We start from the raw sequence: 13,350 nt of genomic DNA, 5'->3' as shown, positions 1-13,350 counted from the left end.
ATTCTCAGCAGATGAATCGAATCTGCAAGGAACTGAATGAGAAAATTGATGAGTGTATGGGTACCTTAAAGGACAACTGAAGAAAGAGGGATATGGAGGCTGCCATATTTATTTCCTTTTAAGCAATACCAGTTCCCTGGCTATCCTGATGTTCCTCTGCCTCTAATACTTTTAGCCGTAGACCCTGAACAAGCATGCAGCAGATCAGGTGTTTCTGACATGATTGTCAGAACTGACAAGATTAGCTGCATGCTTGTGTCTGGTGTGATTCAGACACTCCTGCAGCCAAATAGACTAGCATGACAGCCAGGCAACTGGTATTGGAAAGAAAATAAATATGGCAGCCTCCATATTCCTCTCACTTAAAGGGGAACTAAAGAGAGAGGTATATGGAGGCTGCCATGTTTATTTCCTTTTAAGCAATACCAGTTTCCTGGCAGCCCTGCTGATCCTCTGCCTCTAATACTATTAGCCATAGCCCCTGAACAAGCATGCAGCAGATCAGGTGTTTCAGACTTTAATGTCAGATCTGACAAGACTAGCTGCATGCTTGTTTCAGGTGTTATTCAGATATTACTGCAGAGAAATAGACCAGCAGGGCTGCCAGGCAACTGGTATTGATTAAAAGGAAATAAATATGGCAGCCTCCGTATACCTCTTACTTCAGTTCCCCTTTAAGTTGTCCTTTAAGTGATTGACAGCAGGTGAGTATGTACACAGGACATTTATAGTAACGAGCATGTGCTAATTAATCCCTTTTTTGCTGGATAGCACTGGCGAGTGTTACCTGGGAGATGGGGTAGTTGACGTACACCCATCCTGTGCTGGGGTTAATCTTGAAGTATTCTGGCTGCTGTGCAGGTATTGAATAAGTTATGGCAGCATTGATTCCATGATCGCTGTCCAGAGCAGCCACACGAAGGAAACTGGTGCCGACTGGAGTGTCTTCACGCAAGAAATCTGCATTTCAGGAAAGAAAATGTACAAACCGAGAACTCTATTAGTCCTCATAAATAGGAAGCAGAAGACAGACAGAGAGGCCAGTCTGTTCAACATCATCATCCATTTTATCTGTTGCCATTCTAGGGTTTGTGGACATGGTGTTCTACATTTCAATTGTGCTTAAATGGACAATTCATTTGGATTTAAGAAGCATTTGAATATAATCTGGTCTAAAGTTAGGCATACATTAATTGATTATGGCCCGATATGCCAAACCGATCAACCCTCCCCAATCAGTGACTGTTCAGATAGTGATCGGTTCCTATACACCACTACATGCTTAAAGCGTACCCGAGGTGACATGTGACATGATGAGATAATCATGTGTATGTACAGTACAAAACATATTAATAAACAGGCTGTTTTACTATTTTGTGACCTGAAAGAGTTAATTTTTAGGCATGGAAGTGACAGCTTCTGTCTTGTCCGTACCTTGGAATATAGTAAACCTCACTGATGAGAATACAACTTCTGAGAGCAGGGGGAGATTAAAAAAGGTCAATAGTTCATGTGGTTTCATTTAGGGACACTTAATAGGCTGCCACTGAGCAGAGACAACAAAACATTCAATCTACTTGGTAAATGTTTAAAGGGGTTCTGTGGAACCTATCAAAAACAAAAACCTGACACTTACCTGGGACTTCTATGGGCCCCCTGCAGCTGTCATGTCGTGCCGTCTTCCACGATACACCGTTCCCCGCCGCCGGCCCGGTCTAATTATTTGTTTAAATAGACGATTAGTGATCGCTCCCGCGTGCATCATCGGGGGCTTACTGCGCAGGCACACTACAAAATTTTCTTGTACTAACAGTGAATTGCAGGAGGACATCGCGGGACATTACAGCTGCAGGGGGCCGATAGAAGCCCCCAGGTAAGAGTCAGGTTTTTGTTTTTGACAGGCTCCACAGAACCCCTTTAAATATAAAATAAAACCATGGGAAATCTTAAAAAGTACATTTTAGGAGTAGGAGGATTAATACAATTGTTTATCTCAGTTTATTTTTACCTCGGGTTCACGTTAAAGGACAACCAAGAGAGCCGAGGGGAAGAGGGGGGGGGGGGGGGGGGTTTAGCTTGGATATCTTAAATTTTATCTAAAGTGCTTAAAAAATGCAGATCAAACATAAAAACATTAACACCCATGTGCTCAATCTTTGCAGGAGTGGATGTCCACTTACATTGGTAACGACTGTTCTCAAACTTGGGGTCATTGTCATTGACGTCAGCAATAAGAATAGCGAGCTGACAGATGCCAATCAGAGGCTCCTGGGCTTGGTCTGTGGCAGTCACAGAGATGGTGTACTCTCTCTGCCTCTCCCGATCAAAGCTCTGAGCTGTAGTGATCACACCTGTATGAATGTATTAACAATGCAGTGTGAAGCGCAATGTTCAATTAAAAACAAGTGGCAACAACTCATTTTAATCTAATTTTGCTCATCTGAGATCTGATTGGTTACTCAGGATGGATTATGACACTTTACACATTTACAATCCCAACAGATACAGTCTTTACATGAGCACGCATCAAACACACCGCTAGACGAGAAATTCTGAAAGAACACATACAAAGCTATGCAATAAAACAGAGCGAAAAGTACATAAATGAAAAGATATTTTAAAGGTGACTTAATACTCACAAAGGCATGTGAGTCCAGTACAAACATTTAGCAAAACAAAATATTATTATTACAGTAATTAACCTCCATAGCGGTAACACCGAGTCAGGCTTGGGGTGGAAAAAAGAAGCCAGAAGCGGTAATCCCAAGCCTGACTCGGGGAAGCCGCTGGGAGATATAGGGAGCGCAGCGTGGTGTGATGACAGACAGTGATCTCATTATAGGTTTACAGCGCCACTCGGAGGACGGACTAAGAATTGCAGTGCTGGATCCCAGGAAGGTGAGTAAGTGCAGGGGCTGCCACAGATCTCACTGCGGTGTGATTTTTTTCCTGGGTTTAGGGTCTAATAGCTCGTGAAAAATATCACCACTTCACCACTTTTTGAGCTTAAATCCAGAAATAATCATACCGCCAGGTGGGTTAAGGGCTGGTGCAGACGGCTGCAGGCGTTTGTACCTGGCGTTTATCGCTGCATCACGATCACCTTGCATTGAGATGAATGGGAATGTTCATTTCACGTTGTTTACCATCAGTTGCCTTCACTAAATCAAGCTCTACAGCTGACCAAGATTTCTCACATTTTGGGTTTGGCACCACAACATACTGTAAAAGCAGCTGATGAGGTACAAGTACGCCTGCTCCCGTATATGAAGCATTCCAAATGCTTTGGGCTACATTAAAGCATAAATCAACTTACACAAACACTGTACAGAGAATCCTGGCTCTGCTGATAATGTTTATTGCTCCTTTATTGCAGTATTATTATTTATTTAAGCAGGGCCAGATTTACCATAAGGCACTGTAGGCACGTGCCTACAGGCACCTGATTATGAAAAGGCGGTTCACTCCCCTCCCTAAGTGCCTCCTTCCCTATGCAGAGTCCTGATGAGAGTGTACATGAGAGGTTATTCTTGACATTCCACTGACAAGACCTCCCTTCAGTCAGGGGCACCACTAGATACTTTATACTGAGAGTACCACTGGCTACCTAATGGTAATGGACACCTGTATCTACCTATAACGGGCAAGGGAAGTAAGGGAGACGGTAACTTGTGGTGTGGCACAGGCACAGACCATACTGGGCCTGCGCAGTACACTCCTGGTGACATCAGCAGGATAGAGGACACGGCAACGCAGGCGCAGTGGTTTTCAGACTTTAAAGTCTGAAATTCCATAAGTGAACCAGAGGCGGGGCCGGAGCATCGGTGAGCGGCTGCGCGGGCACAGGATGTCTGCGGGGGACCATTAGAAGCCCTGGGTAAGTTCAACTCATTTTCCCTCGACCCCCCTACAGTGTCCCTTTAAATCAAGCCAGAAATACAAATGGGATTATACCAGCTTTTTTCAACCTTTCTACCCTGGAGGAACCCTGCAAATAACTTTGGGATCTCAAGGAACTCCTGCAAACAATTTTTTGATCTTGAGGAACCCCTGCATTTATTTTGCAGGAGGCGTGGTCTTTAAAAGTAGGTGTGGCTGTTTATTTCACTACCCCCTATTACATTGCCACTCACTATACTGTCTCCTGTCCTGACCCCCCAATTTAGTGCTTCTTGCTGAAGTACAACCTATTATAATGTTCTCTATTATACTTCCACCATGATGAGGGAAAATGCCAAGGAACCCTGGTTGAGAAAGCCTGTATTATACTATTGTACATGGCGAGGAAAGGAACAGCACTACTTAAAAACAGATTGCATCCTTATGACTACCTGCTTAAGAGTGCAAGCCCCACTAGTGGGATAAAATACACACCCAGCATTCACATAAAATGCACCTGTCTACCATTGGAGGATGTTGGTTTCCGTAATAGCTTTGCACAATTTTGAATTTTTACTTGGTAGCGCACCCAGGCTATGCATATGCATAATTTAGGATTAGTTAGTGTTAGGGCCCCTCCCATGGGGGATGACTTCTTCGCAGTGAGAGGGACGAGTACCTAATAAGTGGCATGCAAGCTATTACGGAAACCAACATCCTCCAATGGTAGACAGGTGCATTTTATTTGAATGCTGGGTGTGTATTTTATCCCACTAGTGGGGCTTGCACTCTCAAGCAGGTAGTCATAAGGATGCAGTCTGTTTTTAATTAGCGCTGTTCCTTTCCTCGCCATGTACAAATGTAAGTAACTTTGGTCAGCTGCTCCAATTTAATAGCATTGCTTATTGATGTTTATGCAGAGCTTCCGTTTGGTTTCAAGGTGCGTTTGTAGTTTCTGTATTATACTATATTGAACCTAAATGCTCTTTTTATCTTTATATTTTCAAGCGCACTTGTTACAGTCATTGATATACGGGTGTGCCATACCAGTATTAGCATCAATGGAAAAGGCTGGGCCAGATCCTTCTCTGTGCATTATTCCATACGTCACTGCTCCGTTCACACCGGTGTCCGCATCGTAAGCTTCTACCTGTAAGACGAAGGTTCCGGGAGGCTGGTTCTCCAGTACCCAGGCATTCTCGCTGTACTGAGGGCACTGCGCACAGATCGGGGAGAAGACAGATTAAAAATGACAGTTCAGAGAAAGCAAGACTTTGTGCTGTTATATAACACTGAGCAACGCAACCTTAACATGTAGGCCCCTTTTACACATACAGGTTAAACCTGCGCTGCATTACCCTATTTTGCCACAAGGGGCCACAAAAGCAATGAAAGTCTATAAAGACTTTCACCCTTATTGCGGTCCCTTGCGGTGCACAGGAAGTATCCGATCTGACGTATGGGCAGCAGCGTGTTACTGCAAGCACCACTCTTCACACACACGGCGCTTGGGGTAATGGAAGTCTATGGGCAATGCATGTAGTGTAAAGAAAGGAGCGTGGTGCATCGCGGCACACATGTGCAGACCAACGGGAATCAGCGCTATGGATATGACCCTGTCACCACACTCTGCCGCAGGGTCATATGTTGTCATTTTTTGCGTTATGGTGGGATGCGGCAAAAGCATCGCATCCCCACTGCAACTCAAAATATAAGTGTGAAACCCGGCCTTGCTGTCAATTCACTGCTTGTTAAAGTGGACCTGAACTCAGAACGGCCTCTCTGCTTTAAAAGGTACAGAACAGCATAATAACCTTTAAACAAAAACAATTACTTTGTTACATCTGATACAAATCCTAAACTTATCTGCAGCGTTTCTACTTCCTGATTCACGGAAGCAGACATATTCTTAACATCCTGTGCTTTCAAATGAGCCTTATCTGCCATCTCTGCCATAGGCAGTCATGTGACACAGGGGAGAGATGATCAAATTACACAAATGGGGGGGATTAAACAGGCTAATCTCTCTAAATACATACAAGGCACATTCTTCTATGATTTCCTTATGTCCTGTGCAAGAGTTTAGGTCCACTTTAAATTTAAAGCGATGAGATGTAAGATGAGGAGGAGGACTGAGGGAGTGGCATAAGAGTGATGTCATGCGGGGGGTGTGGTGAGTGTGGAGAACAATGCTCTTGACCAGGGCTCAGCCTAGTCGGGCTGCCTCAACCAAGTTTCACCTAGGCCAATGATAGCTAACCTTGGCACTCCAGCTGTAGTGGAACTACAAGTCCCATGAGGCATTGCAATACTCTGGCAGCTCTAAACATAACTCAGGGAGGCAGAGGCATGAGGGGATTTGTAGTCTTGTCACAGCTGGAGTGCCAAGGTTAGCCATCACCGACCTAGGCTGTGTACACACCTTTACACACACCCACAAGGCACCGTGCTGTGTGCAGAGCTGTAGAGAAGCTGTTTTATAAACATAAGAAATCTGAATTGGTGTCAAAATCCTTGTAATATGATACTATCAATAAAAAGTGACATTGTAGTATACCCACCACCACCACTTATTATGATTACAGTGATGCACGTAGCTGATGATCTTCCTGCAAGATAGACAAGACACAAAACATTTATATCGTGCTTTTCTCCTGGCAAACTTAAAGCTCCAGAGCTGCAGCCACTAGGGCACGCTCTATAGGCAGTAGCAGTGTTATGGAGTCTTGCCCAAGGTCTCCTTATGGAAGAGCTGCTGGCTTACTGAACAGGAAGAGCGCAGGAATTAGAACCCAGGTCTCCTGTGTCAGCCAGTACACTATGCAGCCAATGATAATAGATAAAGGGATCTCATAAGAAGCTCACCGCTCTGAAAATGGGCTTGTTGTTATTGACATCATTTATTCCTACGATGACTTGTGTGAAGCTGCTTAGTGATGATGTCCCGCCTGAGGAATTGTCATCCACCGCAGAGATGTTTAATACATACTGAGCTCTCGTCAGTCGAGGCAGAGGCATTATACGAAGCCTTAGGATACCTGCAGACAGCATACAAACGCAAGGGTTAACTAATCATCCAAGCTGAACAAATGATCTCATACTGTATACACAAGATTGTAAAGAGGACCTGCCTATGGCCCTAATTCATTAAAAGAGATATGATAAGCCTATGATTCTGGGGTGCATGAAGATGTAATGCAAATTGCATGAAGCTTGGTATTAGGCCACATTCACAGTGGGATCTTGCGTTGTGCCTTGGCCTAAATCCGGCCCTGCTGAGGGGTGGATCGGGACTCCCTGTGACGTCACGACGTCATTCCGTTCGTCACCATGGCGACGGGGGAAGCCCTAAAGGAAATCCTGTTCAGTACGGGATTTCAGGATGGGCTTGATCGCCGGTGGCGATCGGAGGGGTGGGAGGGATGCCGCAGGGAGGGGGGAATCATGTAGCTATTGATAGACTAGCTACATGATTTTAAAAAAAATAAAAAAAAATACTGCTGCGCAGCCACCCTGGCGATCTTAATAGAACGCCAGGGTGGTTAAGGAGAGATAAATTGACAGTTAATAAGGTGAGATAATTTAATAGAAAAGCTTTGTGAATGTGGCCCCTGGTGAGATAATTTAACAGAAAAGCTTTGTGAAACAGGCTCCTAATGCTGGGAATACACAATGCGTTTTTACGGTCGATTTTCCGTCCGATAGATTTTTGTTTCGTTTTTCCACTCGATTCTATTGTCTTTTCTTATCTATTTCCATCCCCTTCTATGAGAAATCGATCAGAGAAACAATCAAAAATAAGATCGGACATGATGGAAATCGAACCATTTATCTACCGAAAAAAATGTATGGTGTAATTCCAGCATTAGGATAAGTACAATGCTGGCTGTTATAAATATTCAGCTCCAAACCTTTTTGGTTGTCCAGTTCAAAGTTGCCATCTTCATTCCCCTCCACAATAAAGTAGGAAACTCCATCGCCATCAGGATCCTTAGCGTGGACGATTGCCACTAAAGTGTTCGGTCCGGCATCTTCTGACACAAACGTTTTATATCTTTCCAATCACAAATATAGTCAATCATTTTCTGACATTATAAAGGACGTCAACACAAAATACCAAGAGACTGAAAACATTGCGAGGGTTTTTATCAGTGCCATATTTGCGGCCCCTTTTACACTTGCATTGCGGTAAAACAGGGTAATGCAATGCAAGTGAATGGCCATTCACACTTGCAAACTTGTTTTGCGATGCTCCAGAACTATCCAATGCACAGCCTACATTGTGTTACCGCAATCACTGTGCATATCGCATGGTGCTTTAGGTAATGGGAGTCTATGGATGACACAGGTAGTGTGAACAATGGAGCCCGGTGCGTCATAGTGCGCATGTGCAGACTGATGAGACTACCAGTGGTGTACTTCCTGCCCAGTGTGTCATTGAGCAGGGAACAGCGCTATGCATATGACCCTGTCAGCGCACTCTATCGCAGTGTCATATGAGTGTAGTTTTTTGCGTTCAAATGCCGCAGGCGCAACGCATTGCACCGTAAAAACAAGTGTAAAACCGGCCTAAATAATTTCCGTTCATCTGCTTAGTAAACCTCATATTCTTCTCTATCTATTGTTATGGTGAGAGCCATTATTATAAACATGGGCGTAACTAAAAATAATAGGGCCAACCTCTCCATTCACACCCCCTATCCCCACTCCTGTTGTGACCCACACAACCAGGAAACCCATCTACCATGGGTCCGATAACATTGCAGTTACCATGACTACCCCAACTCATAACAGGCTTGGCCACATCTACCCCTGCTCTGGAGGGTGGACCCCTGGGCCCTGCTGCAGCTGCAGAAACTGCAACCCCAATACTAAAGGTGCGTACACATGCACTACGGCCGCCAACGACGGGTCCGTCAGACCCTTCAGCTGGGTGAACTTTTAGCCGACAGTAGTGCGTTTGTACGCGCTGTCGGCGGACTGATAAGGCTGTTTCTGAACGATCCGCTGAGCACAAACGCATTACTGGCGGGTAAAAGTCCGCCCAGCGGAAGGGTCTGACGAACCCGTCGTTGGCGGCCGTAGTGCGTGTGTACACACCTTCATGCATCTGATTATAAATTGTTGTAAGTATCAACAGGATTATTACCTTAAACTGTAGTATAGTGAAAAAAAAAACACAAGATGCCACTGTGTGTAAAATATGATGGTAATATTTATGGGTTGTCATTTCCTGTATTTACTCTGTATTCTCTCCGTTCTAATCTGCACTTCCTGATAGCTGTGTATTATATATGTCTGCATGTTTTCCTTCAGTTCAGGGCCCATTTCCACTATCGCCAATTCGCATGCGTTTTTCGCATGCAAATTCGCATAGCAATACAAGTGAATGGGACTGTTTCCACTTGTCAGGATTCCTTTGCGTTTTTCTGTGCAGAAAAAATTCGCATGGCAGAGCCATCAGAATTCGCATACCGCATACCACTATGCGAATCGCATACTATGGCCTCAATTCACTAAGATTTATCAAACACTTTATCAAACGTTTGATAATTTACCTCATGCGTAAAATCTAATTTTGAATTCACTAAAGTGATAAATATTTATCAAATATTTTATTGATAAAACGTTCAATAAATATATAACATAATATAACACCTTAGTGAATTCAAAATTAGTTTTTACCCATGAGGTAAATTATTAAACGTTTGATAAAGTGTTTGATAAAGCTTAGTGAATTGAGGCCAATGTATTTAATAGGAAATTCGCATGAGGTTTGGGTATGCGAATTTTCATGCGAATTCACATGCGAATTTGCATAGAAACAATGGAAAAGCACACCAGCACTGCCATGGTTAATTTCGCATCGTCATCCATGAAAATTCGCATGAAAATTCGCATGGACTCGCAATTTTTACCGCGGCGATTCGCACCGCACAAGTGGAAATGCAGCCTCACAGTTCTAACTTGTTATACTGGGTGCTTATCAGGGTGTACAAAACACTAAGCTCCAATATAAACATCATAATACAGGAGGACTGCCTCAGCATAGAAAGGCAATTGCCTGTGTCCACAAAGCAAGACCCACAATGCATCACACCAGGATATAGTCAGAGCCATGCACAGCATTCCTTTCTGTCCTGGAATAATCTTTGAGCCTTCACTTCACTTTACAGCAGTGTAAACTTTAAAAAAGGACCACTATCACCAATAAAGCAGACAGTTAAAATCAACAGCATTTCCTGACCAGCAGTTTAACTGCCAAAATAATAAGATACCAGCCAGCCTAATCACTCCGTTTCCACTAGGGGCGGTGCGATGCGGCTACATAGCCGCATGGCACCGCAGGTGTCCTGAAACACATGCACGGCAATGGAAGAGTTTCCACTGCATGCATGTTGTGCGGAGCGGTGCGATCCGAGAATCTGCAGCATGCTGCAGATTCTCGTACGGCCGCATCCGCCCGCAGCTGCGTCCCATCTCCTCCAATACACTTCCGCATCGGAAGTGATGCAATGCGGCTAGGTAGCCGCATTCACATCACTTTGTAGTGGAAACCGGCCCTTACACACTATTTTGTCAGTTAGGCTTTGCAACTGCTGTTTAGGAAATGCTGGTGAAAACAAAGAAAACCCCAAGAATCCCCCATGAGGAGATGGTCTGGCCCAAAACCTGTCGATTCTGTCAGATTTTAACAGCCTACTTTTTTCACGATGGTGGTCCTTTAAGAAATTGATGAATAAGCTCTTACACAGATTGAGAGAAGACGGGGGCTTCATCATTGACGTTGGACATGCGCAGGCGCACGGACGCTGTTCCTGTACGAGGCGGGTTTCCTTTGTCCACAGCTACTACTACAAACTCATACATGTGGTTGGCTCGCTCGTAGTTGAGGATCTGGCTGGAATGGATGACCCCTTGTGGTGTGATGGAGAACTCGGCGCTCTGAGTGAAATAGGTAATTTCGGCATTGCTTCCAGAGTCACAGTCTTGGGCCGTCACTGGTGTATAAATAAAATTATTTTTAATAAAACATGCTATATATGCAAGATGGCTGCCTGAACACCTTGTTTTGTACATACAACAGTACAGTACACATTCAAACTTCTGAAAAAGATTATGGACACATGCACAGTGGGTGAGTTAAAGGTCACATGTAACCAGGTAATGTGGGCGTGGGGAACGGCAGACGCCTGTGTTAATAAGTGGTAAAGAGGCACCCAAGCAGTGATGCGGCTAAGTATTAATGGTTGTAGTTGACAGGGTCAGGCGTTAGGGTTAGGAGGTTCGGACTAGGTCCAACGGGTTCCGGAGTTGTTCCGGAGTTGTTTTAGGCACTAGGAAGGAGGATTAGGCGTTAGGTGGGGGTTGTGTTTTAGGCTCTTGGGGATTTTGTTTTAGGGCACTTGAGGGCGGGGGGGGGGGGGGGGGCTATTTGGACGCACTAATAGGGGGGATTAGGTTTAGGCATGATGAAGGGGGGGTTTGTTTTAGGCATTACGGCAAAAGCGGCGCACAGTGAGTAACATCGGCTCCAGGAGAAGATGGAGCTTAAGTTACTTTTAAAACACTGTAATTCGTCTGCCAGAAACAGCTGGTGACCGAATTACATCATTCCCCACTATTCACGGCGGCCTGGAGGGGGAACAGTAATTAGCACCGCCGGGACTTGTGCAGGAGCAGGGTAATCCGTATATCGGCTAATTCACAGGTACTCCTAGGAGGAAGGGCTGGGTTTCTGGAACACCTTCTCCATCAAGCATGTTCCATTCATGCCAATCTCTGTGGGGGAGGGGGGACATATACAGACAGCAGATTTGTTTGAACAGAGTATGATTGGGGGGGGGGGGGTATTTTTATGGGTCGTCTGATAATATTCAGAATGTTTTTCAGTACTGAGTCCATAATAGGTACAATGTATGATTATGGCCATCATTAATATTAACATCTCAATGGGTGAAGACTGTACCTTGTAACAAAGATGTCCCCACAGGGATATTCTCCAAGATATTGTCTTGGCTGTATATAGACCTCAGAAACTCCGGAGAGCAGTCATTGTCATCTATGATGTGGACCATGACCTGGAGATACAGGAAGTAATGATCAGAGCATCAGGGTTGGTTGCAGGCACAGTTACTAAACTAAGTATATCTGCAGTGAGGCCCCATTCACAACTAAAAACAAAAACGCAAGCACAAGCGCTTTGCGTTTTTGTTCCCCAGCCCCCTCTGGCGCTCCACTGCGCACTGCGTTTTTGTAAAAAGTGCATTTCTAAGCGCTTTCTCAGAGCGGTTTTGTAATTCACTCCCTAACTTCAGTCAGGAAGTAATCGCTTTGAACCGGAAAATAATAAATACAATGTATTTATTCTTAAAAGCGCAAATGCAATCGCTGCACAAAGCAATTTTGTTAGCGTTTTGCATTTTTTCCCCCCATACCTTCCATTATAGCAAAAACGCCTCAAAAATCATACAGGCACCGCTTTGCTGAGCGGATCAGAAACAAACTGCTCAGCTGTAAATTCTCTCATGGGGAATCATTGCACAATTGTTTTGTGGGCGATTTTGAAAATCGCCTGCGCTTCAAAAAAAGGCAGAAAATGCCCCTAGTGTGAACGGGCCCTCAATGTTTCCTCAAGAGAGCTCTGGGGCAGAAAGCTGCATAACTAAATAGCCTAGGCTAAGCATCACCAGCAGGGTGTGGCTTCATGCCAATATACAGCAATATATACATATAGGAAGTATTTCTGAAACCAGGATAATGACCATACAATTGGTATCCTGAAAAATCTAGTACATTCTCCTATGTGTCATTGTGGTGCCTCTTTGAATGTCGGCACGGCTCACCTCGGTGACACTGCTGAGTCCACTGTCTGCCTCCAGAGCTTTCACCAGCAGATGATAGAGATGGTGCTCACTCTCATAGTCCACAGAGTGGGTCAGGCTGAGCTCTCCTCCATCCTGGCTGATGCTGAACAGGCTGCTAGGATTCATCAGCAAGCTGTAAGTGAGGGGCTGACTCTGGAAAGACACGGCTTCTACAGTCGCTATTCTGCACAGGAAAAGATACAGGAGAAGTTCTCAGCTGTGCAGCGGCCCCTCTCCCATTCCATGTGCAGCGGCCCCTCTCCCATTCCATGTGCAGCGGCCCCTCTCCCATTCCATGTGCAACGGCCCCTATCCCATTCCATGTGCAGCGGCCCCTCTCCCATTCCATGTGCAGCGGCCCCTCCCATTCCATGTGCAGCGGCCCCTCTCCCATTCCATGTGCAGCGGCCCCTATCCCATTCCATGTGCAGCGGCCCCTCTCCCATTCCATGTGCAGCGGCCCCTCTCCCATTCCATGTGCAGCGGCCCCTCTCCCATTCCATGTGCAGCGGCCCCTCTCCCATTCCATGTGCAGCAGCCCCTCTCCCATTCCATGTGCAGCAGCCCCTCTCCCATTCCATGTGCAGCAGCCCCTCTCCCATTC

At 45.2% G+C, this 13,350-nt stretch overlaps 1 protein-coding gene across 7 annotated transcripts in view; it reads right to left on the bottom strand.

Moving 5' to 3' along the window:
- LOC137519052 (neural-cadherin-like) overlaps positions 1 to 13,350 on the bottom strand; it is a 150,746-nt gene that overhangs the window by 91,626 nt on the left and 45,770 nt on the right. For 5 of the 7 annotated variants that reach the window (XM_068237673.1, XM_068237674.1, XM_068237675.1 and 2 more), the window contains exons 4-11: positions 12,726 to 12,930; positions 11,849 to 11,960; positions 10,631 to 10,880; positions 7,791 to 7,933; positions 6,745 to 6,917; positions 4,927 to 5,095; positions 2,181 to 2,351; positions 788 to 960 (exon numbers count right to left, since the gene is read on the bottom strand). In XM_068237673.1, the coding sequence (XP_068093774.1) occupies positions 788 to 960; positions 2,181 to 2,351; positions 4,927 to 5,095; positions 6,745 to 6,917; positions 7,791 to 7,933; positions 10,631 to 10,880; positions 11,849 to 11,960; positions 12,726 to 12,930 (1,396 nt within the window). Of the gene's footprint in view, positions 1 to 787; positions 961 to 2,180; positions 2,352 to 4,926; positions 5,096 to 6,744; positions 6,918 to 7,790; positions 7,934 to 9,967; positions 10,060 to 10,630; positions 10,881 to 11,848; positions 11,961 to 12,725; positions 12,931 to 13,350 lie in introns of those variants that run through there. The other 2 variants (XM_068237678.1, XM_068237680.1) reach the window with 2 other exon arrangements.

The sequence above is a fragment of the Hyperolius riggenbachi genome, chromosome 5, assembly GCF_040937935.1.
Source record: "Hyperolius riggenbachi isolate aHypRig1 chromosome 5, aHypRig1.pri, whole genome shotgun sequence".
Classification (NCBI taxonomy): Eukaryota; Metazoa; Chordata; class Amphibia; order Anura; family Hyperoliidae; genus Hyperolius; species Hyperolius riggenbachi.
Note: the sequence above shows the minus strand (reverse complement) of the source record. Positions and strands in the feature narration are given on the sequence as shown.